Source organism: Garra rufa, chromosome 22 (assembly GCF_049309525.1).
Source record: "Garra rufa chromosome 22, GarRuf1.0, whole genome shotgun sequence".
In the NCBI taxonomy this organism is placed as follows: domain Eukaryota; kingdom Metazoa; phylum Chordata; class Actinopteri; order Cypriniformes; family Cyprinidae; genus Garra; species Garra rufa.
Window position 1 is genome coordinate 33,232,740 of NC_133382.1, and position 25,961 is coordinate 33,258,700.

The 25,961-nt window shown below is 34.4% G+C and overlaps 1 protein-coding gene across 1 annotated transcript in view; it reads right to left on the reverse strand.

Annotated features, from left to right (window-relative positions):
* Positions 1 to 6: 6 nt before the first annotated feature.
* The window catches only part of LOC141297328 (cadherin-18-like), a 37,383-nt gene continuing 11,428 nt past the window's right edge, over positions 7 to 25,961 (reverse strand). The window contains exons 4-5 of the mRNA XM_073827730.1: positions 7,773 to 8,024; positions 7 to 844 (exon numbers count right to left, since the gene is read on the reverse strand). Of these exons, the coding sequence (XP_073683831.1) occupies positions 291 to 844; positions 7,773 to 8,024 (806 nt within the window). The 3' untranslated portion in view covers positions 7 to 290. The remainder of the gene's footprint in view (positions 845 to 7,772; positions 8,025 to 25,961) is intronic.

The following is a 25,961-nucleotide window of genomic DNA, read 5'->3' on the forward strand; positions in this document are numbered from 1 at the left end:
AAATATACACCAGTTAAAATAGTTTCCTTATTTTCATTAGTTTTTTTTATTCTTTTTTTAATTAGGTTTTCTTTCCAAAATCATTCTTGTCTTGTTGGGATTCAGAGCTCCGAACATCCAAAAGAAACGAGAGAAAAAAGGCAGCCAGTCTGACTTTACAGCTGTAGAGTTACAGCAGCGCAGCAGTCTGAGAGCGGCTCATTGTACTGATGAAACCATGACGGCGGATGTCGAAAAAAGAGCAGGGTTTTGTTTTTATGTTCACAGTTTTCTCTGACATTGACAAATACTTATGTCTGTTTCTCCGACTCTGCCTTTTCAGTGGATTCGGACGCCGTTTCAACTTCCTCTCCGTAAAGTTCTGCTATTTTCTCAAATTTTGGACCCCAGTCGTCCAGAGAGTTGTAGTCCAGTTCGGAATGTGCTCCAGCCGACCCGAGCGAGCTGATGGAGCCTGCTGGTGACCCTTGACCCTCGTAGGCGTAGGTCTGTAAAGAATCGTAGGGTGGTACGCTAGTATCCTGATCCGCCTCAGCCACCCTCTGTTTGATAAAATCCCCGACGTCCGTTTCCTCATCTACGTCCAGGGATGAGGGGCTGAGACGGCCACGGACCGGTCTCCGTGATGACCACGGCCGGATGCACTCGGGCCGGACGTCCCGACGGAATTTGAGTTCCTCAGCGGCGGCTGGGTTCCGGAGGGCGATGATGTCAAAGGCCTCGGTGTCCTCCTCTCCGCCTCCTTCATCGTCATACGTCACGACGTTCTCACGAATGTCCTCCTCCGAGATGATCAACGGCTCCTTTTTGCTTCTTCGCAACGTAATGAAGAGAATCACGATAGCTGTGAGGAACAAGAAAAATGCGGCTGATTATATAAAATAAAACAGCACAACTGATTAATATTCATAAACATGATGTATAAACATACACAGCTGAAAAAACTAAGAGCGAAACAATTATCCCTCTTGTGCTGTTTGGTCATTTTTCAAGTTTTGGTTTTTCAGAATTGTACACTTCATTGGAATGGTATGGTAAACACACACACACACACACACACACACACACACACACACACACACACACACACACACACACACACACACACACACACACACACACACACACACACACACACACACACACACACACACACACACACACACACAAAAATCATGGACATGACAAGTTAAATGATACTGAAAAAATGTGTACTGTTGTACTGTTTATTTTTTTTTAAATGACTGCATTGGAAATAAATGGAACAAATCTGGAACAATTTTTTTTTGTAATATCAACCTTAAATTCAGAGCACAACTTTTTTTTGTGATATCAACCTCAAATTCGGAACAACTTTTTTTGTGATATCAACCTCAAATTCGGAACAACTTTTTTTGTGATATCAACCTCAAATTCGGAACAACTTTTTTTGTGATATCAACCTCAAATTCGGAACAACTTTTTTTGTGAGATCAACCTCAAATTCGGAACAACTTTTTTGTGATATCAACCTCAAATTCAGAAAAACTTTTTTTTGTGATATCAACCTCAAATACAGAACTTTTTTTGTTATTGTGATATCAACCTAAATTTTAAAACAACTTTTTGTTGTTGTGATATCAACCTCATTCTGAACAACTTTTTTTGTGGTGATAGCCTCAAATTCTAAACTTTTTTTGTATTATCAACCTCAAATTCAGAAAACAACTTTGTGATATCAACCTCAAATACAGAACAACTTTTTTTAGTTGTGATATCAACCTCAAATTCCAAACACAACTTTTTTTTGTGGTGCTTCAAATTCTGAACTTTTTTTTGTATATCAACCTCAAATTCGGAACACAATTTTTTTTTGTGATATCAACCTCAATTTTTTTTTGTGATATCAACCTCAAATTTTTTTTTGTGATATCAACCTCAAATTCGGAACACAATTTTTTTTTTTTGTGATATCAACCTCAAATAAGGAACACAATTTTTTTTTGTGATATCAACCTCAAATTCGGAACAACCTTTTTTGTGATATCAACCTCAAATTCAGAACAACTTTTTTTGTGACATCAACCTCAAATTCGGGACAACTTTTTTTTGGTGATATCAACCTAAAATTCTGACATTTTTTTTTTGTGAGATCAACCTCAAATTCTGACATTTTTTTTTTGTGATATCAACCTCAAATTCGGAACAACCTTTTTTGTGATATCAACCTCAAATTCAGAACAACTTTTTTTGTGACATCAACCTCAAATTCGGGACAACTTTTTTTTGGTGATATCAACCTAAAATTCTGACATTTTTTTTTTGTGAGATCAACCTCAAATTCGGAACACAATTTTTTTTTTGTGATATCAACCTCAAATTCGGAACAACCTTTTTTGTGATATCAACCTCAAATTCAGAACAACTTTTTTTGTGATATCAACCTCAAATTCAGAACAACTTTTTTTGTGATATCAACCTCAAATTCAGAACAACTTTTTTTGTGATATCAACCTCAAATTCAGAACAACTTTTTTTGTGATATCAACCTCAAATTCAGAACAACTTTTTTTGTGATATCAACCTCAAATTCAGAACAATTTTTTCTGTGATATCAACCTCAAATTCTAAACAACTTTTTTTTTCAGATTTATGGCTTTGATTATTACATAGTTTTAAATTAAAACATGTTTCGGGAAATATGTTTTTATATAAAATTAAAAATAGTATTTTTGTGCATTTTAATAATAAATAATGAAGTAATAAAAAACATAAAACTTCTCTACCGTTTTTTTCCCACATATTTATTTTTTTAACCAATAATGTTTGGTGAAAATTTCAGCAATCATTTCAGCAATATTCAATTTTTTTTATATGATATCAACCTCAAATTCAGAACAAAATTATTTTGTGTGATATCAACCTCAAATTTGGAACACAATGTTTTTTGTGAGATCAACCTCAAATTCAGAAAAACTTTTTGTTGTTGTGATATCAACCTCGAATTTAAAACAAATTTTTTTTCATGTGATATCAATAAAAAATTTGGAACACTATTTTTTTTGTGATATCAACCTCAAATTCAGAACAACTTTGTGACATCAACCTCAAATTCTTCAAATTCAAACTTTTTTTCAGACTTTTTCAGGCTTTGATTCTGACAGTTTTAGAGTAAAACATGTTTTGGGAAATATGTATTGTATAAAAAATTTTTAAATAGTATTTTTGTAGTATTTTAATAATAAATAAATAATAATAAACAAACTTATTTAACTTTTTGTCACAATTTTTTTTAACCACTAATGTTTGGTGAAAATTTCAGTGATTATTTCAGTAATAATCTGCCAAGTGCCTTCTTTAAAAAGAAACTAAATTTATGTCTGGGATCCAAAGCATTCAAGACGTATAACAGTTTAAGTTGTATGTTTAATTTTCAGGTCTATGCTCAAAAAGTGGTTAAGAGGTAATAAATGGATCATAACTATTCCATAAATGTAATTTAGTACTATGAAATCCCCTAAAATACAAAATATTAAATAAATAACATTTTTGACTGGCACATTAGCACCACTAGAGTTAAACTGAACACACTGCCTTCCAAAATTATGAAAAATGAGGCCTGATATTGGAAAAATCAACAGTAATGGTAAATAATTGCACTGTGCTTATTAAATAGCATTGGGAGCTGTTTGAAATTGAAGGTACATAACATATTCATGTCAACTACTAGAAAACTGGAATAATAAATAACTAAAAATAAATTTATCAATATTAATAATTCCCCCAGGGTACGTTATGGCACTACGGTAAACGTGTCACGCAGTAGGAGACGTTGGGAACATTACCAGGATGAGGGAGAAGCAGGTGTGAAGCATTTTCAATGCATGAACAAGCAAACACATCAGGGGCCAGAGATCAGTGCGAATGAATGATGATTCTTTCATATCCCATTAGAATGGAAAGAGCTAAGATAAATGAACAGCGAGTCAATATCGTACATTAGTCTAGATGAGCTTTCACTTCACTGATACACTATTAGCTGATGCGACCAAAGCACTTTATGAAAGCTCTTTTTCCATGTCACTTCTAACGCAGTACAAAACATGAAATATATATGAATAACATTATGTACAAGTTATATACTTGTGTGATGCATTTTAAAGCCTCTACATCAGAACTTTTTTATTTGTAGGTAAAACCCATAGAAATTATTTTATTTAATTTATTAAATATTTTTTATTATATATGGTTTGTGAACTGTCCTAACTTCTGAAATTGCTCAGGTCTTGTAATATCTGGTTGTGAATGCTCTCTAAATTTGGTAATTTTGGTAGACAGAAAGACTGTGAAACATATTGCAATCTGTATGAATATTGCACAGCAACCACATCATTGTGCTATCCCACCAAATGCAAAAAAGTGACACATTCTGTTCAATGTTTGCTAACAAACAAGAATCTCGATGTAATCAGCTCTGCTAAAGCCAGTAAATCTACCAAGCAGATTTGTGGGGTGGAAGGAGGGAGATTTTATCAACAAGTAGATTTTAGCAGGAGCAAACAGAGCCGTGTTTGAGCAGGGATGTGCGCAACATGTAGCGCGAGGTTCAGGACTATATTTAGCCCAGGCAGCTGCTGAAAATCTCTCTTGCTTTTGAACAGGAGAGAGCATCACAGCCGCGAGGTGAGACCTAACCCATCCATCCAGGGCCGCAGAGAGAGGGAGGAAAGGGATGAGAGCAGCCGATGAGCGGAGGAGAGCTGGTAATGTCTGCATGAGAGAGGCCTATTACATATGCTGCTCACTTTCTTCAACTCGCACCGTTAATACAAACCTGTCAGCGGCTCATTCTCTGTCTCTCACTCTTTTCTGTTCGCAGATTTCCTCGCCATTTCCACACATCTGTTATTCCGCTGTTTTATACTCCATTCAACATTTACAGTGGCACTTTCTGTAAAATATACTTCACTTATGTAACCTTTCTCAATTCTTCTTCCCTTCCTATAGTCTCTGTCTATAATTTGGCTCACTACTGTATATTATATTCAGGGTTTGAAATTAACACCCGTCAATCCGTCAAATGCGGGTAAAAATCAGTTGTGGTGGGTAACGCTGTTAAATCACTAGCCAATTTGGTGTATGTTCACTCATTCATTTATTGGGGCAGTTCATGCAAGCCAAATCTGCGCAGGTTTAGCACAAATACTAAACTTGTGAGACATCATGACATTATGGAGTATATTGCAAAAACAACCCTGCTGAAAAAAACAGCTAAAACCAGTCTAGGCTGGTTGGCTGGTTTTAGCTGTTTATAGCTGGTCAGCAGGCTGGTTTTAGAGGCGTTTTGGCCACTTTCCAAGCCTGACCAGGCTGGTCAGGCAGGTCTTAGCTGGTCAGGCTGGGACACCACCAGCTAAAACCAGGCAGGGAGGCCAGCTAATCCAGCTACTTCCATCTTAAACCTGCTAAGAAAAGCCAACCAGCCTAGGCTGGTTTTAGAGGGGTTTTGCCCACTTTCCCAGCCTGACTAGGCTGGTCAGGCTGTTCTTAGCTGGTCAGGCTGTTCTTAGCTGGCCAGGTTGGTACACCACCAGCTAAAATCAGTTTGGGAGACCAGCTAAAACCAGCTACTTCCAGCTTAAACCAGCTAAGACAGTTTAGCTGGTCAACCAGGGTGGTTTTAGCTGGTCATAGCTGGTCAGCAGGCTGGCTTTAGAGTGGTTTTTACCACTTTCCAAGCCTGACTAGGATGGCTGGTCAGGCTGGGAGACCACCAGCTAAAACCAGGCAGGGAGACCAGCTAATCCAGCTACTTCCATCTTAAACCTGCTAAGAAAAGCCAGCCAGCCTAGGCTGGTTTTAGAGGTTTTTTTCCAGCCTGACTAGGCTGGTCAGGCTGTTCTTAGCTGGCCAGGTTGGTAAACCACCAGCTAAAATCAGTTTGGGAGACCAGCTAAAACCAGCTACTTCCAGCTTAAACCAGCTAAGACAGTATAGCTGGTCAACCAGGGTGGTTTTAGCTGGTCACAGCTGGTCATCAGGCTGGCTTCAGAGTGGTTTTTACCACTTTCCAAGCTTGACTAGGATGGCTGGTCAGGCTGGGAGACCACCAGCTAAAACCAGCTACTTCCATCTTAAACCAGCTAAGACCAGCCTAGGCTGGTTTTAAAGGGGTTCTGGACACTTTCCCAGCCTGATCAGGCTGGTCATGCTGGTCTTAGCTGGTTAGGCTGGGACACCACCAGGCTAAAACCAGGCAAGGAGACCAGCTAAAACCAGCTACGACCAGCCAACCAGTCTAGGTTTGTTTTAGAGGGGTTTTGGCCACTTTCCCAGCCTGACTAGGCTGGTCAGGCAGGTCTTAGCTGGCTAGGTTGGGACACCACCAGCTAAAACCAGGCTGGGAGACCAGCTAAAACCAGCTACTTCCAGCTTAAACCAGCTAAGTCAGTTTTAGCTGGTCAGCAGGCTGGTTTTAGAGGGTTTTTGTCCACTTCTAAAATTTAGTAGCCAAATTGGCTGGTGAGTGAAAAAGTTAATTTCAATCCCTGAATATATTATATTTGTACTATTTTTAAATATACTATTATATCTATTTAAATCTATTTAATACCCACTACTATCTGCTCTGCTGTGAATACTAAAGCATTCTTCGGTGTTCCGTTCATGACATTTTGATGCGGTCATAACCCTTCACCTGATGTTGTGGGATCCATGAAATCCTTTAAGTACGCCTTTACTTTTGATCCACAGGCTTACAAGGTGAGCGATGAAAAGTCAAGAGTTAAACAGGGCTGGATCAACAGGAATTATGACAATGAATGCCAGAATCCTGCTGTGAATACTACAACCGGAAAGGTGATAAATAGCCAACAGTTAAAGAAGAAACCCAGACACTTATTTACCTAAATAACGCATTTTAGAAAAAAAAATATTTTTTTTATTCAATTCTATTACATTAATAATATTAGTACATTATATATTTTATTAAACAGTATTTACTATTTGTATTTGTACTCATTTATAATTAAATATTATTTTAGATGATTCAGTTCTATTAAAAGTAAGAAATATGGATACAGTAAATACACATTTTTTTTATAAAATTAAATAAAAATATAAAAAATACAATTATAATATAATATAAAATGTCTAATTTTCTTAATTATTCAATTTTATTAAATAAAAGTAAAAATATGAATATAGTAAATAAACATTTTATATAAAATTAAATAAAATAGTAAATAATAAAATTATATTATATAGAATGAAGCTAGCATTTCAGGAAAAATATTAGTACATCGCATTTACTATTTTTATTTGTACTAATCAATAAATATTTTACATGACTCAATTCTATTAAATGTAAAAATTATAAATATAGTAAATAAACATTTTATAAACATTAAATGTTGAAATTGGTTGAAAACATCATTTGGACAACTTTAAAAGCGATTTTCTCAATGTTTAGATTTTGTTTGCACCCTCAGACCTGAATATTGGATACTGACCTATCCTAACAAACCATGCATCAATGGAAATCGTATTCATTCAGCTTTCAGATGATGAATCTCAATTAAAAAAAAATTACCCTTATGACTGGTTTTGTGGCCCAGGGTCACATATCACAGTACCTACAAACAACAGTACTTATATTGAGTTCCTACTGGACATATTTCTCTTGGCTCTGTTTATGTTTTTAATTATGTTGCTCGCATAATCTCAACTATCATGTGTTTGAGTGTTCTGCTATATTTCACTGGCACTGGCATAATACTCCAGGTTGAACTCACCCAGTAAGATCAGCACACAGAGCAGTATGGCTATGAGAGCGCCCGTGCTCAGCCCTGCGGAGGAGAGGAATGCTTCGCTCTGGCAGACCTTCAGTCGGGTGCCTCTCTGGCAGGAACACACCCTGAGCGTGAGGGTACTGGTGCTGCTTAGGACGGGTTCTCCATCATCCCACACCACCACCGGGAGCTCGTACAGTTCCTGGGTCAGTCTGTGGAATCGCCGCCGTCTGGCGATGATGCTGGCAGTGCTGTCTGCAGACAGACACACAGATAAGGTCACAATTAGTTAGAAAGCACTCACACAGCCATCAGATGGCTTCAGATGACATTCCTGGCTTTAAATTGCTTTTTGAAACTTGACATCTGTTGCCGAATGAAAAGAAAAATCCACATGGGTTTTAAAAGTGGTACGAGGGGGAGTGAACAGTGACAGATTTCAACTTGTTTTCTCTGTGATATGGCTGTCACATTAAAAATAGTCTAAAAAAACAACCGAATTTTATGGGAAAAGGTACCTATTTTACAAGGTGGCAATTTCATATGAATACATACCATGTGAATCACATGAATGTACAAATTCGTATGAATGAGCCAACAATTTGCCAAAGTATAAAACAGTTATGAACTACCATGAGATTGTGTTTATTTGTGTTTCATAAAAGAAAAGCAATCATACAACAATAATAACAGTGATCATTAATAATAATAATTTTATAAACAATTAAAAAACATGATCATCTAAACAGAGATAGAATCAATCTATTTCAATAATTAATTATTAATCCAAATAATTTTGATAGCATAATTTTAGAGTATCAATATTTTTGTGTACCATTGTCAGTATGTGCAAAAAATTATTTCCTTTTTTTGTTGTTGCACAAATTAAGACTGAATCTCAGTTTTCTGTAATTACCACCATGTCCAAAACCATTGACACTAATAAGTAAATAAATAATTGGAATAACATAATTTAAAAAAAAAAACTTGATCATCTAATCAGGCTATAATCTAATTCAATATTTTTGTGTGTACCATTGTCAGTATTTGTTTAAAAATTATTTCAATTTTTTTCCACATAAATTATGACTGTAATTACCACCATGACAGAAACCATTGTCAAAAAAAAAATAAAATAAAAATAAATAAAACAAATCAAAAGACAGCAGTCTCAAAACAGAGCTTGAGTTGAAATATTAGATGTCATGTGTGAAGAAAAAATTATCAGAATATTTTATTGTGCATTATTTCTCGATAAGCTCTCAAACTGTAAAAAAAAAAAAAAAACGTGTGAAAATTGTACAGAATTTTCTGTATTTTTGACACATGAAATGTTAAGAAATTATATAGTATATTATAATATTAGTTATTATTATTAGTCAATAAAAAACTAGCCAAAAAAACAATATTTCTACCACCAACACTGACCACTGAATGAATGTTGTTTAGGAAAAATAATGCTTGTGGCAAAATGACTTTCTTGTGATGCATGTACAAACTCTGCTGGACAGAAAGGTCTAAAAAGACTAAAAGTGGCTACAGTCAAATATACACAAAAGGCAAATAAATGGCAACAGAACAATGAGCAATTCAGCTGAAACTGAATGAAAAGAAAATGAGGAAAATTCAAGGGTGAAAAGCAGATATAATGAGAGAGAGCGATAACAGACGCAGATAAAGACAGACTAAGAGAGAACGAGAGGAAAAACAGAGAGGGAAAAAGAGGGCAGATAAGAGATCATTATATTAAATTAGCCTGGTTTGAGCACAGGCCACTCTCGCTGAAGCTCTCCGCCCGAGTGTGCCGTTTCAGAGCATTTAGGAGCCCCATTCCCACAGATGGGCTTTTAATGGGAGAACTCACATTCTCCGAGCCCTGAACGCGCAAGGTCTGTCTAATACTGGCCGCCTACAGCACAGCGAGCAAAGCTCTTAACCCGAGAATCAACCTAATGAGCCTCCATCTCGCTCTTTCTGAACTTCATCACATCCTCCAGCAATCCCTGCGTTTCTAAGCATTCTGAGAGAGGGATGCTAGACGGACACAGATAAGGGGAAATCAAATGAAATTGAGCAGCAAATGAGTCAAATAGCAAGAGAGAGGGGCACGGCACATCGGATCGGAGCAACATTTGAATTCAAGTCCATTAGAGGCCTATGCAGCATATTACAGACTACTGATAGACAGCTGCCTTTGTATAAAGTCATTTAAAATCATCCTGTACTTTTATGAAGAAATGGTATTTCTAAACAAAATTACTCTTAATCAACTCTGGGTAAATTAAACCCAAAAAGAATTATGCAATATTGCGTCTTATGCAATATGTAAATGAAAAAAAAAAAAAAAAAAAAAAAAAAAGAATATTACCAACATTTGTCATTATGTCAAAGGTAGGTGGAATCACTCATTCAATCATTTAGTTTAAATACACTGATTCATTCAGAAATAAAACTGTGACGTTTTCATGGGCGAGTCATTGAATCAGTCATTCAACCAATTTGATAAATAACATTGATTCATTAAGGAATGAAACAGTGACAGTCTTTATGAGTGTGTCATTGAATCACTTAGTCAACAGATTCAAATTCAAATACACTTATTCATTTAGGAATTAAACAAGTGATCGTACTTGAGTGAATCACTAAATCATTCGCTTAACCAGTTTGTTCAAATACACTGATTCATTCAGAAATGAAACTCTGACGGTCTTCATTAGTGAGTCATTGAATCAATCATTCAACCAATTTGATAAAAACATTGATTCATTAAGGAATAAAACAGTGGCCGTCATTATGTCTTAAGTCCTTCAATCACTCAATCAGCTGATTCAAATTCAAATACACTTTACACTTCAGGAATTAAACAAGAGACCATGTTTAAGTGAATCAGTGAATCATTTGCTCAACCAATTTGTTCAAATACACTGATTCATTTAGGAACTAAACAAGTGTCCGCCTTTGTGAGTGAGTCAGTGAATCATTCATTCAAATAATTTGATAAAGAACATTGATTCATTAAAGAATGAAACAGTGGAAATGTTATGAGTACTGATTGAACCACTCATTTAACTGATTCAAATATAAATACGCTTATTCATTCAGGAATTAAATAAGTGACCGTGTTTGAGTGAATCACTGAATCAACCAGTTTGTTCAAATACACAGATTAATTCAGGAATTAACAAAGCGACTGCCATTGTGAGTCATTGAATCATTCATTCAAACAATTTGATAAAATGGAAACAGTGACTTAATTATAAGTCACTGAATCACTTAGTCAACTGATTCAAATTCAAATACATGTATTAATTTAGAAATTAAACAACTGGTTTTACTTGAGTGAATCACTGAATCATTCGCTCAACCAATTTGTTCAAAAACAGATTCATTCAGGAATGAAACAGTGGCAGTCTTTATGAATGAGTCAGTGAATCAAATTTACTAATTCATTGTTCAAAAACACCGATTCATTCAGGAATTAAACAGTGACAAGTCTTTATAAACGAGTCATTAAATAAAAAAAAACACTGATTCGTTGTTTAAAAACAATAATTCATTCAGGAAAGAAACAAGTGACTGTCTTTGATTGAGTCACTGAATCATTCATTCAACAAATTTGTTCAAAAACACTGATTTATTCAGAAATAAAACAAGTAACAGTGTTTAAGTGAATCACTGAATCATTCACTCAACCAATCTGTTTAAACACACTGATTAATTCAGGAATTAAACAAATGATGGTGTTTGTGAGTTAGTCACTGAATTACTCATTCAAACAACTCTTTCAAAAACACTAATTCATTAAGGAATGAAACAGTAACAGTCTTTATGAATGAGCCATTGAATCAAAAACACAGATTCATTGTTCAAAAACACTGAGAAATGAAACAAGTGACTGTCTTTGAGTAAGCCACTGAATCATTGATCTGACTGATTTTTTCAAAATCAAATTCATTCAACATTAAAACAAGTTGATGTCGTCATGAATGAGTCATTGAATCATTCATCCAACCAATTTGTTCAAAAATACTGATTAATTCAGGAATAATACAAGTGACCGTCAATCATTCACTCAATCAAGTTTAAAAACAGATTCAACCAAGAATGAAACAAGTTACTGTCTTTATGAGTGAATCACTGAATTATTCATTCAACAGATTTGTTCAACAATGATACATTCAGTAACAGTATTTTCGTAACAAAGCAAAAACAAAGTTAAGCAACAGTGTACCTAAAAAGCAAGTTACTAAATAGAACTTTTTTCTTAGTTAAACTTTTGTGTAAAATAAACTCAAAATTGATGCTATTGATCCTAATATCTGCTCTTGCTTGTGAGATATTGCTTATAAACAGTATTCATTTGTGTTAATATTAATAAAAAATGTTATACAGTATTGTTGTATTTCTTCCCCCCTCTTAAAAACATACTTCTGCAAACTTTATGAGACATGGTCCATTTTACTTGGCAGATGCTTCTATTGCATTATATGTCATGTGCGTATGCATATGGATTTTAACATGGATAATGCACACATATGGCTACGTCAGAAGCCGCTGTGTGTCTTGCTGCTACGAAAAGCATTTCCTGCCAGCAACATTAAACACCTGAACAGACACAAAAAGCTCTCAATCCTGGCACCCAACTGTGTCCCATAAATAATCACAGAGACACACTACAGAGAACACGCATTTCTAAACAATGTACTGTAATGCATGATCAAAAAAACAGAGACAGAGGAGACAAGAGAGATGGCAAAGGCTGAAATCTACTCCTTTATGAATCTGACGTCAACATCTTGTTCACGGCAGACATTACAAGATACAAGAAATCTTGCTCGCAGGGTCAGAAATGTAAGAAGGCCCAAAGGGGCCATGCATTATTTATTTTTGTCAGTCTGCACAACTTAATTTTCCCGTTTCTCTTAGTCTGGAGATAAAAAAGTCAAAAAGTGCATTCTAAGTGCAAAAAAGTAATACATTATAATTATTTATTTTGATCAGGAACAAGCCCTTATGAGAGAATTTACATAAAAACATGAGAAAAAATAAATTAAATTAAATAAATGCATGAATCTTAGGGTGAACATCTGATATAGTTCTTACACATACAGTAATATAGCATTTAATATGAGTTGATTTAATTTCAAAAGTGATGATATATCCTCGTATTCCAATTTTATTTTAATGAATTCATTCAAATGAATTATTTAACCCAAAGGTTGATTCCAAGTGGCTTCATATCCACCTTCAGAAAGAGAAAAAAAAAGCATAAAATCAAATGCAATCAGTGAAAATCGGCTCTAACAGAGAAATTAATTTCATGCACACCCCCCCCCCCCCTTCCATCTCTGAAGTCTTACAAACAATAAGCCGTTCCCCAGATGTTGCCTAAAACAAATAAAGGAAAAAAGGTTCAAGCTTTGTAGAGTGGGAAGCATTTCTGTCTTGGTTTATGTTGACGTGTCGTCCTCACCCGCTGGTGGCTGACAGCACGCTGTCTCTAATTGCACTGCAACACTGCTCAAACTGACATGTGAGAAAATAAGCTGTATGTTCAGGACACAAAACCAGACTGAAACCACCACCTTCACATCTGCCAACATTTCAGCCTGCAAAACAACCAACCTACAACCGATCTGGGAGAAAACAAGGTCTTACTCTAGCTTATCACACACCACCTTCAAAAGAATGAAATTCTATTGGTCAAATAATGTATTTATGCTAATGAGCTGCTCTTCGATTGGCGGCTAGGACTCCATATCCAATTAATTCATTTTCGATTTGCTGCTTCACTCAACTCTGTCAAAAGGCTCATTTGAGATGTCAAGGGCTTGCGATGTCAATCAGCTCTTCTGTGTAAAGATAAAAATCATATTTGAGCTATTTGTTGCAGATTATGGATGTGCTTAGAATTGAATTGAGTTACAAATGCACTTACTCACCTCAAATACAGTTGGTTCCTAGTATTTTAGCTTCCAGCTTCCAAAACTGGTCTTTTAATTCATATTTAATCTGAAGAGGGGCAAACAGCCAGTCCGTGGTGAGCAGGAGGTCACATTTTGATTTTATTTGATACCGATTCTGTCATTTCCACTGTTAAACTGGGCTGGGTGAGTTGATGGAAAAAACTGCTTACTACACAAACGTTTGGCAGGTGCTTGGTGCCCATGCTGTTCCTCGGCTTAATATTTGCATGCTTGTTTTACGTCTGTTGTTTTTAATCATTTATCCTTGTCAAAAGCAGCCCCCAAAACTCTGTTATGCAACACAGTCTGAGCACAGGACGGTTTATGTGGAAATCAGCACCGTTACTATTGCTCATACTCAGGGTTAGGGATCTGAACAAACTCCAAGCCTAAAATATTAAACTCTGACGCATAATTAATCCTTCACCATTTGTACATAAATAAAACCTCAAACACCTTGTCAGGGTGTTATTTTCCTAAGCAGACTTTTTTAGGCATTTTTGCTGGCATGCGATAAAACAGATGGATACAAATCCCACCAACTTGCACCGTAGGACTAGAATCACCCTAACAACCACACAGCACACCCTAGCAACTCAACAGAACACTTTATGTTTTAATGTTGCCTTGGTAACTGCTTTAAGTATCTACAGTCAAACCAAAAATTATTCAGACACCAGATTTAATTACATTTTTAATTTTGTTACTAGTGGGTACAGGACACTGTAGTTCATTTATGTAAGTGAGGATAGAAAAATAAAATAAACTGTGACATATTATACCCCAAAATCCTTCATACAGTGGACTACCAGTAAAATTGATACACATTTGGGAGCAAAAATTGGATTTGACACTTTGACCTGACTGTGTTTTGTTACTTACCTTTCTATCAAAGTTATCTGACATTATCAAGATGAATTTGTTCTGACACAGTTTAACTCTTGAGTTCTTGTCATATTTTTTTTACCATTTTCTAAACTACAGTGAATAAACTGTGAGAATGTGAGAAATTTTAAAGGTGTATGAATACATTTTGGTTTGACTGTATATATTTAGTTGCTATTTTTGCTGTAACTTTTATTATATTAACATCAACTATTAATTAAAAAATAGCTGAAATAAAATAATATAAAAAAGTATAAATCCTACATAAAAAAAGCATGTAACTGCTTATTAAGTATCTATATATTAAGTTGCTGTTTTTGCTATAACTTTTTTATAATAACATCACTATTAATTCAAGTAAAAAAATAAATACATAAAATAAATAAATACATTTTAAACAAATGGGAAAAAGCTTCATTATCTTCAGCAGTAAAACAATGGCTAAATATATATTAGTTTTGTTATTGTTAACTAAAACTATTTTTATTTATAATTTAAATCAAGCTGAAATAAAATAATATCAAATATATACAAGTATATAAATATTAATATAACTATTAAATTAAGAAAGTAACTTAAATACCAGTAACACTTTACAATAAGGTCCCCTTAGTTAACATTAGTTAATGCATTAACTAAAATGTACTAACAATGAGAAATATATTTGTTACAGTATTTAATCTTTGTTAATGTTAGATAATAAAAATAAAGCTGTTCCACTGATCTTAACATGATATCAATGATGTACTAGTAAATGTTGAAAATGTTGAAAAGTTAATATAATATAATATAATATAAATGCTGCCAAAAGCATATCAAAATTATTAAAACTAAAATTAAAAAAAAAAAAAAAAAGCCAGTTCAAAAAATAATAAGTACTAAAATAGTATATAAATAATACTAAAATAACACTGATAACTATTTGGCTACTGGTTAACATTATTTCTGCCATAAGGAAAAAAACTTATGTACCACTTTTTGATAGTCTACTAAAAATAACTCTAAGTCAACTATAGTCATTAGAGTATTAGTAGACTGTCTGCCTAATATCTGGTACACTCTTAAAAATAAAGGTTCTTTATTGGCATCAGTGGTTCTATGAAGAACCTTGAACATCAATGGAACCTTTCAAATGCAAAAAGGGTTATTTAAAGTCGAAAATGGTTCTTTTAGGAACTGTTCACTGAAAGGTTCTTTGTGGAACCAAAACTGGTTCTTCTACAGCATCACTGCAAAAACACCCTTTTGGAACCTTTATTTTTAAGAGTGTAAGACTTTATTCCTACTTTAGTCCCTAAAAGACATTCTTCTGACTAAATAAGTAACTTTACTAATCCTAACCTAACACTACTAACAATCTAATGAGTGTTGGTTGACATGTAGCTACAGACTAAAGAGAGTTAGTGGACTTGTAGTTGCAAATGTACTCATAGTTAGTAGAATGTCAAAATAAGAGGACTGTCAAAATAAACTTACATTAGCGTAATGGGTACTTTATAAAATTTTTGATCGCCGCTTTTACCAGAAGCCTTCAATTGCACCCTATACTGTGTGAATTTTAGGGCATAATACTGATAAGCATTTGTTAAAGTCTGTATTTGATCTCAAAGAACTTGAAACTTCAAAAAAACCTCAGCATAGTGTGGTTAATAAGTTATCAGAGAACTAAAATCAAGTATTTAAGAGAATTTGAAAATATCTAAGCAATACTGCTGCATTCCCTAACCTCAGCAATCCTGTCAGAACATCCACTGATTTAACCTTCCCCTTAAACAACTGATGGAAAAAACCCTGAGAATAAAAAACGATCATCTTGAAGCAATAAAAAGCAGCTTTTAGTGGGAAAACAGCCAGGATCTGTCGCATAACAACACTTCAACCTTCACTGCAGAGGCAGGATATCTGAGTGACACTTCGACTAATTAAAATTCCCAAATATCATCAGCCTGACAGCAACAGCTTTCAACTCCTCTGATGAGGGGCTGTACTAGAAAGGTCTTTCTGCATGCAAACGTGATGCCTTCAGAAATCAATTGATCTATTAAAGTAACTGGGTCGTTTAGAGATCTGAGCGCCGGTTTAATTGCCCGTGGAAAAAAAAGGGAAAAGAAAATGTCATCGTGATGATTTGGCACCAACACAATGATCAAGGCAAGACTAATTCTGAGTAATTGTGAAGTTAGGTCATGTTTCTCGCTCAAATTCTGCGTCTGTTATGAATAAATAAGTAAAGTTGACACTTTGAGGTAGCACTTTTGAAAAACAGCCCAAGCCAGGTGCCAGCCGGGGAGACCTCATTTATTTTCTACATCTTTGTTTGGCTAAAATCTTTTCATTCAAAGCCAGAAAGCCACTCAGTCTGAGCAGCATCTTTGTAATGCTGATAATTAGTTTCATGTACCCAGATCTTTGACTATCAGCACAAAAAAGTAATCAGTCACAGTCTGTTTAGTTTTTATGTGCCAAACACAAATTGAAAGCAAAATAAATGAAATGTTAAGTATGTTGATCTATCCACCCATCCATGGTAAATAAATTGTAAATGAATAAATACAAATAAATATACTGGTGTGGGAAAAAATGTAACAAATTAGTGATCATCTATTTAGAAAAGCAGATATTGGCTAAAATATTTGAATGATGGGTCAATAAATAAACCCAGAAGTTATACTAAACTTAAGTTAACCAGATATCAAACAGATAATTTTAGTAAAATTTCTGTCGTTCCAGTTTAGATGAGCAAAAATGACCCAGACAAACATTAATAAATGATTCTCTCATTAATAAACTAAACGAAATATGTAATTTAAAAAGGACCAATAAAATGAATATGACTTCATGGCATCATCTTATTAAATGCCTGAGACGTGCTAGTGTTCGCATTAGGAAAAATTAAATGGCGACATATTAAACATTTTTCGAACCGAAGCTGTGACCGCAGATTTGTGATAAAAACCGTACCGTGAGAAATAAAAACCACTTATACCCTTGAGTACACAGTATGTAAGCAGAGCTCTTCTCTCCTGAGCGCCGGCAGGCGTTAAACTCAATAGGAGGCAGAAGTGTTGAGGGCCGTGGTGTGGGCAGCCTGAAGATCCTGCTGTTTGCCTGAGGGCGATCTAGAGCTAAGGCAAACAATATGTGTGTGAATGAGAGAGAGAGGAGACGGAGAAATGCCTCGAGCTCTTTTCTTTAAGCGCCACTCCTGATGTAATCCAGACCACCGGCATTCATTTCCATACTGATAAATACCAGATTGAGATACTTCAAAACTGCAGTTTAACAAAATAGAAGTGACCCGATCTCCACAGTAGTCCACTGAAAGTTTTTTTTTTTCTTGGAATTGTGTGATATAAACTGAGAATTCTTACTTTTTTTCTCAGAATTGTGACACAAACTTGAAATTCTGACTTTTTGCAGAATTGTGCGATAAAAACATGCAATTTGGACTTTTTTTAATCAGAATTGTGTAATATACACTGACAATTTTGACTTTTTTTCTCAGAATTGTATGATAAAAACTCAGAATTGTGATATACATTCGCAATTATGACTTTTTTTTCTCAGAATTGTGTGATCAAGACTCGCAATTCTTACTTTTTTTCTCAGAATTGTGATAAAAACATGCAATTCAGATTTTTTCTCAGAATTGTGATATAAACTCGCAATTCTTAAGTTTTTCTCAGAATTGTGGGAAAAACTTGAAATTTGGACTTTTTCTGAATTGTTTAATATTCACTCACAATTCTGACTTTTTAAAATAAACTTTTAGTTCTGACTTTTTCTTTCTCAGAATTGTGATGTAAACTGTCTTTTTTTTGCAGAATTTTGAAAAAAATTTGCAATTCTGACTTTTTTTCTCAGAACTGTGATTAAAAATGCAATTCTGACTTTTTTTTCAGAATTGTGTGATAAACTCACAATTCTTACTTTTTTCTTAGAATCGACAAAAACTTTTTCTCAGAATTGTGTAATATACACTCACAATTCCAACTTTTTTCCCTCAGAATTATGATAAAAACTTGCAATTCTCACTTTTTTTCTCAGAATTGTAATATACATTCGCAATTCTCACTTTTTTCTCAGAATTGTGCGATCAAGACTCGCAATTCTTTTTTTCTCAGAATTGTGCTAAAAACATGAAATTGACACTTTTTTTCTCAGAATTGTGATATAAACTCGCAATACTTACGTTTTTCTCAGAATTATGAGAAAAAACTTGAAATTTGGACTTTTTCAGAATTGTTTAAAATTCACTCTCAATTCTGAAAATAATTCTTTTTCTTACAATTGTGTGGTAAAAAGTTGCAATTCTTACTTTTTTCTCAGAACTGTGATTAAAAACGTGCAATTCTGACTTTTTTCTCAGAATTGACAAACAATTTTTTCTCAGAATTGTGTAATATACATTCACAATTCCGACTTTTTTCCCCTCAGAATTGTGATTTTTTTCCTCATATTTGTGTAATATAATCCCGCAATTCTTTTTTCTGAGATTGTGTTATATAAACTCACAATTCTGTTTTTTTTTTTTTTCCTCAGAATTGATATAAACTCACAATTCTGTCTTTTTTGCATTATTATATTAAAAACTCGCAATTCTGACTTTTTTCTTCAGAATTGTGAGATATAATCTTGCAAATGTGAATTAATAAAATACTTTGGGGAAAAAAGACTGATATTTTGTACGAACTGCAAGGTTATATCTTACAGTTCTGACTTTACAACTCACAATTGCATTTTATAAAGTCAGAATTGTGAGTTTATATCTCGCAATTCTGACTTTTTCTCACAACTGCAAGGTTATTTCACAATTGTGAAAAAACTCTGAATTGTATCATGCAAATCTGACAAAAAAAGAGTCAGAACTGGGAGACGATAAATCGCAATTACCTTTTTTATTTTTTATTCAGTGGTGGCATCGGGCTTCCATTCATTACACTTAATAATTTACGTTATTTATAAATAATATACAAAACTAAATTAAGATCTACTGATTCACTGCAATGATTCAAGCCAATATAAAGATCCATTCATGAATCACACATTGCTACTCTTTCAGGCATTTATGAAAGCACCAAGAAAAACTAGGCCGGATGTTGAGGTTATAAGAGGAAAAACAGCTTATATTTCTGTCTGTTTCTCATACAAAGCTATCACATGAGTCTTATGAACCACCTCTATAACTCTTTCCTTGCATTATATTGAAAAGATATCCTGTCCACATGTTTTATCATGGTCATCGGGTCACTTATTACTCATTGTGTTCTCTCCAGACTGTATTGCATTACTATCATCATCCTCCTCTTAGGAAGTGGCCTTATCATGTTTATCATCATAATAATGATTGTAATTACTGGATAATGACTAATTTCTCCTGTTACTTCTTGGTTTACAGTCTATCTGGTTTCCTGTCCAGACGCCCACCAACTGACTGACACCCAATATAAGAAAAAGCCTGCTCAGACGCTGACTGCATATTAAAAACAAGGCAGTGGTAGAAGAGAGAGTCTCCTTAAAGGCCTAAAGATACAGGCGTAGAAAGCCGATGGAAATAGGATGAGAGTCTTTCAGAGACAGATGGGAAACAGGAGGGATAGACAGGGAGTGAGAGGAACAGAAACAACTAACAATAGAATGAAAGCAAATGGGAGTGAGAAAATATGAGGTGTGGAAAAAACAAAAAGTGTAAATCAAATCTTGGATTTTTGGTAGAGATTCCCACTTAAAGGAATCGTTCCTCCAGAAATAAAACACACATATATATATATATATATATATATATATATATATATATATATATATATATATATATATATATATGTTAAATATGTTTCTTAAAAAAAAAACATTATCCTCTATATTTATTTATTACTTCTATATTTCTTTATTTTATTTCTTTTAGCGGAACATATATATTTTTTATATTTTTTTTTTCTTTCTTTCTATACTATATATATATATATATATATATATATATATATATATATATATATATATAAACTAACAATTCTAACTTTTGTTCTCAGAATTGTGTAATATAAACTTACAGTTCTGACTTTTATCTCAGAATTATGTGATAGAAACTCATAATTCCGACTTTCTTTTTAAAAATTGTGTAAAAAAAACCCTTGCAATTCTACCTTTTCGCAGAATTGTGCGATAAAAACATGCATTTGGACTTTTTTTTTCTCAGAATTGTGATATAAATTTGCAAATTCTGACTTTTTTGTACTCAGAATTGTGTAATATACATTGAAAACTCAGACTTTTTTTTCAGAATTGTGTGATATAAACTTGCGGTTCTGACTTTTTTTTTCTCAGAATTGTGTAATAAAAACTTGCAATTCTGATTTTTATCTCAGAATTATGTAAATAAAAATAAAAGAGAAATTAAAAAAAGGTCACTTTTAGGTATTATTTTTTTTATTAACCCTCAAAGAATAAATGGATAAATAAATATTGATTTATATATTTAGATATAGCCATCTATCAAAATAAATCTATTCCGCGAAAATAAATAAATAATAAATAAATAAATATAGAAGATGTTTTTTAAGAAGCATATATATATATATATATATATATATATATATATATATATATATATATATATATATATATATATATATATATAGCAAATAAATAAACAAATACAATTATTTTTTGGGTATACTGTTTTTTTAAGATGTTTCAGTGTATATGTGTGGGAGTGATTTGCATGCCAATGATTCTGTGATTTCACGTTTGCCAGCATGTTTTTGACCATGCCATTCATAAGCAAGCTCATGAATATTACCTTTCTAATTACCCTCGACTCCACTACAAAGCGCAATTGACTACAGAACATAATCAAGCTGAATATTCGTGCAAGGGTCCGGCTTTGCGCTCTGGGGCTCTCCGTCTTACATTGTTATTCACACAGAGGCCACGTTCATAAAGCGAAACGTGAACACACAATAATTTAGTCCATTTAGCCTTCCATTCGCTGTGTACCAAATAAATTTGCACCTATAAATCCAGAAATGGAGATGGAGGGAAATTACATTTATTTTGCAGCGCTCGCCTTAAAAAGTCAAAGGTGGAAAAAGTAGGGCGGCATGTTAAAATGTGTTTACTTTTCTCTACAAAGCAGTCATTTAGATACAAAGAGCTAAAGTACCTCCATAAAGACCCATTTGCTCTTTTACAGCACTTGTAAAGATGGTAAAGTGGTATTATTACTAAATTTGAAGCACTTTGGGTCTTTGTAGACAAGGGGGCTTCACTTACTCGCAGTCTCTCCACAGACACAATAAGAGCAGCGCACGCCGACATCGACCACCCGTGGCAAGAGCTGATAATTCTTAGACCGGTAAACAGTGGCGTGTCCCAGTGGAGAGAGATTAAAGAGCGAGAAACCGTGTGAGAGGTAGACAGAGTGAGACTTGCACTCAGTACCACTTGGATAAATGAGGTAAACTCCATACCGCAGTCGGCTCGATAGTAAAGGAGTGGAAACTCACGATACTACCTAAGTCATTTTGTCTACCAATATAGCACTGATCTACCTCTCTTCTGCTTTCCCCTACTGGTCTTCAGACAGTGGATAAAACATATAAAGCTTTACCAGCAATTAGTTTTAAAAGTAACAACATTTGCACTCTAATTAGAGATGACTCAAGAAAATAGCATTTTACCTCAAACAAAGAAAATGCATCAAAGAAAAATATTACACAAATGCGTCACATAGACATCTTTGGCTTACTGTTTTTCAGCATCTTATGCCATGAGCATCAGCTTTTTAAGAAGCTGTGTCAACTTAAAAGTAGTACGGCTTAAAAAAACCTTATATTGTGTATGTTTCCTCCAGTTGCTCTATGCCCAGCTGATTTCAAACTTAAGAATTTTGCCTGCTTTCATTATTATATTAAATTAAATTAATAACACTAATTATAATAAATACAATCTAAAAGAAAAAAACAAAAAAAAAACCAGAAAGATCCATAGCTTTAATCGGCTATGCTGATTAAATTAACTGATTGTTTATATCAAAGTATGCTAAGAAAAGTCCCCAAATTAAGATTTTATTTTGGCAGGAAACTACACTCTTTGAATATACTGTTTATTGCATGTTTTATTTTAGATTTTGCTGTCTTTATTGCCTGAAAATACATTTCATGTGCTAACCCTAAAACATCCATCTGTTCATGTAGAATAAAATGATTCATTCTTAATCAATTAAAATATTATTAAATATAATTAATTAATTAAATAATAAATACAAACTAAAAGAAAAAAAAAAAAAAACCTGAAAAATCCATAGATTTAATCGGCTATGCTGATTAAATTAACTGATTGTTTATATCAAAGTATGCTAAGAAAAGTCCCCACACGAATATATTATTTTGGCAGACAATTAAACTCTTTTAAATGGACAAAAACAGCTATAAAAGTCAATATGTATTGTTATGCCTAATGTTTCATATCAGTTTATTTAGTAATCATGTCTATCTAGATGTGCTCTTGTAATCAGTCTGCAAAATACAATTATTGTACAAATGCTTCAAAGGGACATCTTTAGCTTCTGCATCAAGTTTTATTGTTTTTGAGCACCTTACGTCATGAGCATCACCTTTTTAAAGGGGTCATCGGATGCAAAATTCACTTTTACATGTTGTTTGAACATAAATGTGTGTTGGTAGTATGTGAACACAACCACCCTATAAAGATAAAAATCCACCCAGTGATTTTTTTTTTAAATCCTTATAAATCATAACCCCTTTTTCAAATCAAGCCATTCTCAGATTCCTGGCTGTGTGATGTCACACAGATCAAGGCCCCTCCCACGATTGTTGATAGACATGACTGTCTTACCTTAGACCCGCCCTAAATGAGCTGTAAACTGTCCACCTTTGTTTCGAAGCCATTTCAGGGGAAGACAAGAATGTCTTCTAAGCGACTGAGGTGTTTTGTTGTTGGATGTAATAAAATCAGAGCCACTAAGGACGCAGAGGATTACTTTAATTTTTTAAGGGAATGCTCCGTCCGATCTACCTAAATGGGTCTATGTTCACGCGATTCATTCGTGCTGCAGCTTCACCTACAGAAGGAGTATAAGGTTTTTTATGAATCTTTGCAAAACGCCTTTCCTATTATTGTGCTAGTTAGCAAGCTCTGCAGCTAAATGTGGCTAAAGTTTACAGTCTGCTCATCACCCAACGAAAGAAAGGGGCAGGTTGAGTAGAGCTCATTAGCATTTAAAGAGAAATGCGCCAAAATGAGTTGCTTTCTGGCAAGGTAAAAACGGTGTCGTTTTACACTTCCATTGAGAAATTTTAACCAAAGTATGTTATAGACTTGTCATTAAGACCCTAAAGAATCATATAAACTTGTGGAAAATATCCGATGACCCCTTTTAGAATCTGTGGCAAGTTAAAAGAAGTACAGCTTCATAAAGCAAATTGTGAACACATAATAATTTTGTCCATTTAGGCTCGCTTTCACTGCATACCAAATAAATTTGCACCTATAAATCCTTTTTTATAAAACCTATAAAAATGGAGATGGGACGAAATTTCATTGAATGCCTTAAAAAGTCAAAAGCAGAAAAATTAAGGCAGCATGTTAAAATGTTTTTACTTTTCACCACAAGGTAGACATTTAGAAATAAAAAGCTACAGTACCCATTGGCTCTTTACATCTTTTACTTCTACATTAAGTTTAGTTTTTCAGCGTCTTACACCATGAGCATCACCTTTTTAAAGGGGTCACCGGATGCCCATTTTCCACAAGTTGATATGATTCTTTAGGGTCTTAATGAGAAGTCTATAACATACTTTGGTTAAAATTTCTCAATGGTAGTGTAAAAAACACTCTTTTTATCTCATCTCGCATATGTAGGTAGGAATCTGCGCTTTCCTTTCAAAAACGAAAGTAACGTTAATCCTCTGCGTCTTCAGCGGCTCAGATATCGGAAGTAAATGACGACTGCTATGTTCATTATTACATCCAACAACAGAACACCTCAATCGCTCAATCAGAGACATTCTTGTCTTCCCCTGCACCTGAGTCGACACAATGGCGATCAGAGTCGGACTGTTTCAGCTCGGTGAGGGCGGGTCTAAGGTAAGGTGCTAATGTCAATCAACTATCGTGGGAGCGGCCTCTGTCTGTGTCTCGTCACACCGACAAGAAGCTGAGAATGACCTGATTTTAAAAAGGAGATATTACTTTTAAAGATGAAAAAAAAAAAATACCACTGGGTGGATTTTTATCTTTGTAGGGTGGTTGTGTACACAAACTGCAAAAACACAATGTTCAAACATGTAAAAGTGAGTTTTGCATCCAATGACCCCTTTAAGAAGCTGTGTCAAGTTAAAAGAAGTAAAGCTTTATAAAGTAAAACATGAACACTTAGCCTCCCTTTTGCCGTGTACCAAAAAATATGCACCTATAAATCCAGAAATGAAGATGGAGGGAAATGATACTTATTGCAGCACTCGGGTAATTGAATGCCGTAAAAAGTAAAAAGTAAAAAGTGTAAAAAGTAAGCCAAGATGTTAAAATGTGTTTACTTTTTTATCACAAGCAGCCAGTTAGATATAAAAAGCTAAAGTAGCGCCATAAAGACCCATTTGCTCTTTACATCTTTAGCTTCTGCATCAAGTTTTTGTTTTACAGCATCTTACGCAATGAGCTTCAACTTTTTAAAAAGGTGTTTCAACTAGTACAGCTTTGAAAAATACATATATTGTGTATGTTTCCTCCATGTCTAGCTGATTTTGTACTTTGCTTGCATTAATTTTGCCTGCTCACATAAATTAACCTGACAACCCTAATTAAAATAAATATGAAACTTAAGAAAAACTTAAGTATTCTTCAGTAACTGATTTCTAACCTTTTTCCCCCACCCATTTTTCAATCCCCTACTAGTTTCAGGGTCCAAATTTGGACCCAAGAGCAGCACACCTCGGATAAGTGTGGTCTCCATGGTAACCTTCAGCCCGCAGCCATCTGTGTGAGCATTGCATTAAGGCCGTCGGTTCAAGAGTTTAGGGAGCTCGGCAATTCATTCGACAGCAACAGGGACTGAACTACTGTGCAAGGTTAGACCCATAATCCCTCAAAAGGAAGACTGGTGCTCTTCAACAGCGAGGGACAGCGATGAGGGAAATAAACCGTGCCGATCGAGCCTGAGCTGCATTTTGAAAAAGCAGTGGCTGGAAGAGTACAAAAACTTCACCAGTCACTTTAAAGTTCACCCAAGGCTCTACAGACACTGCCACGAGGAAGATTAAAGCTGCCACTTTGTGGAGGGTCTAAATAAACAACCAGTGCTGAAAAACACATTAAGCAATTA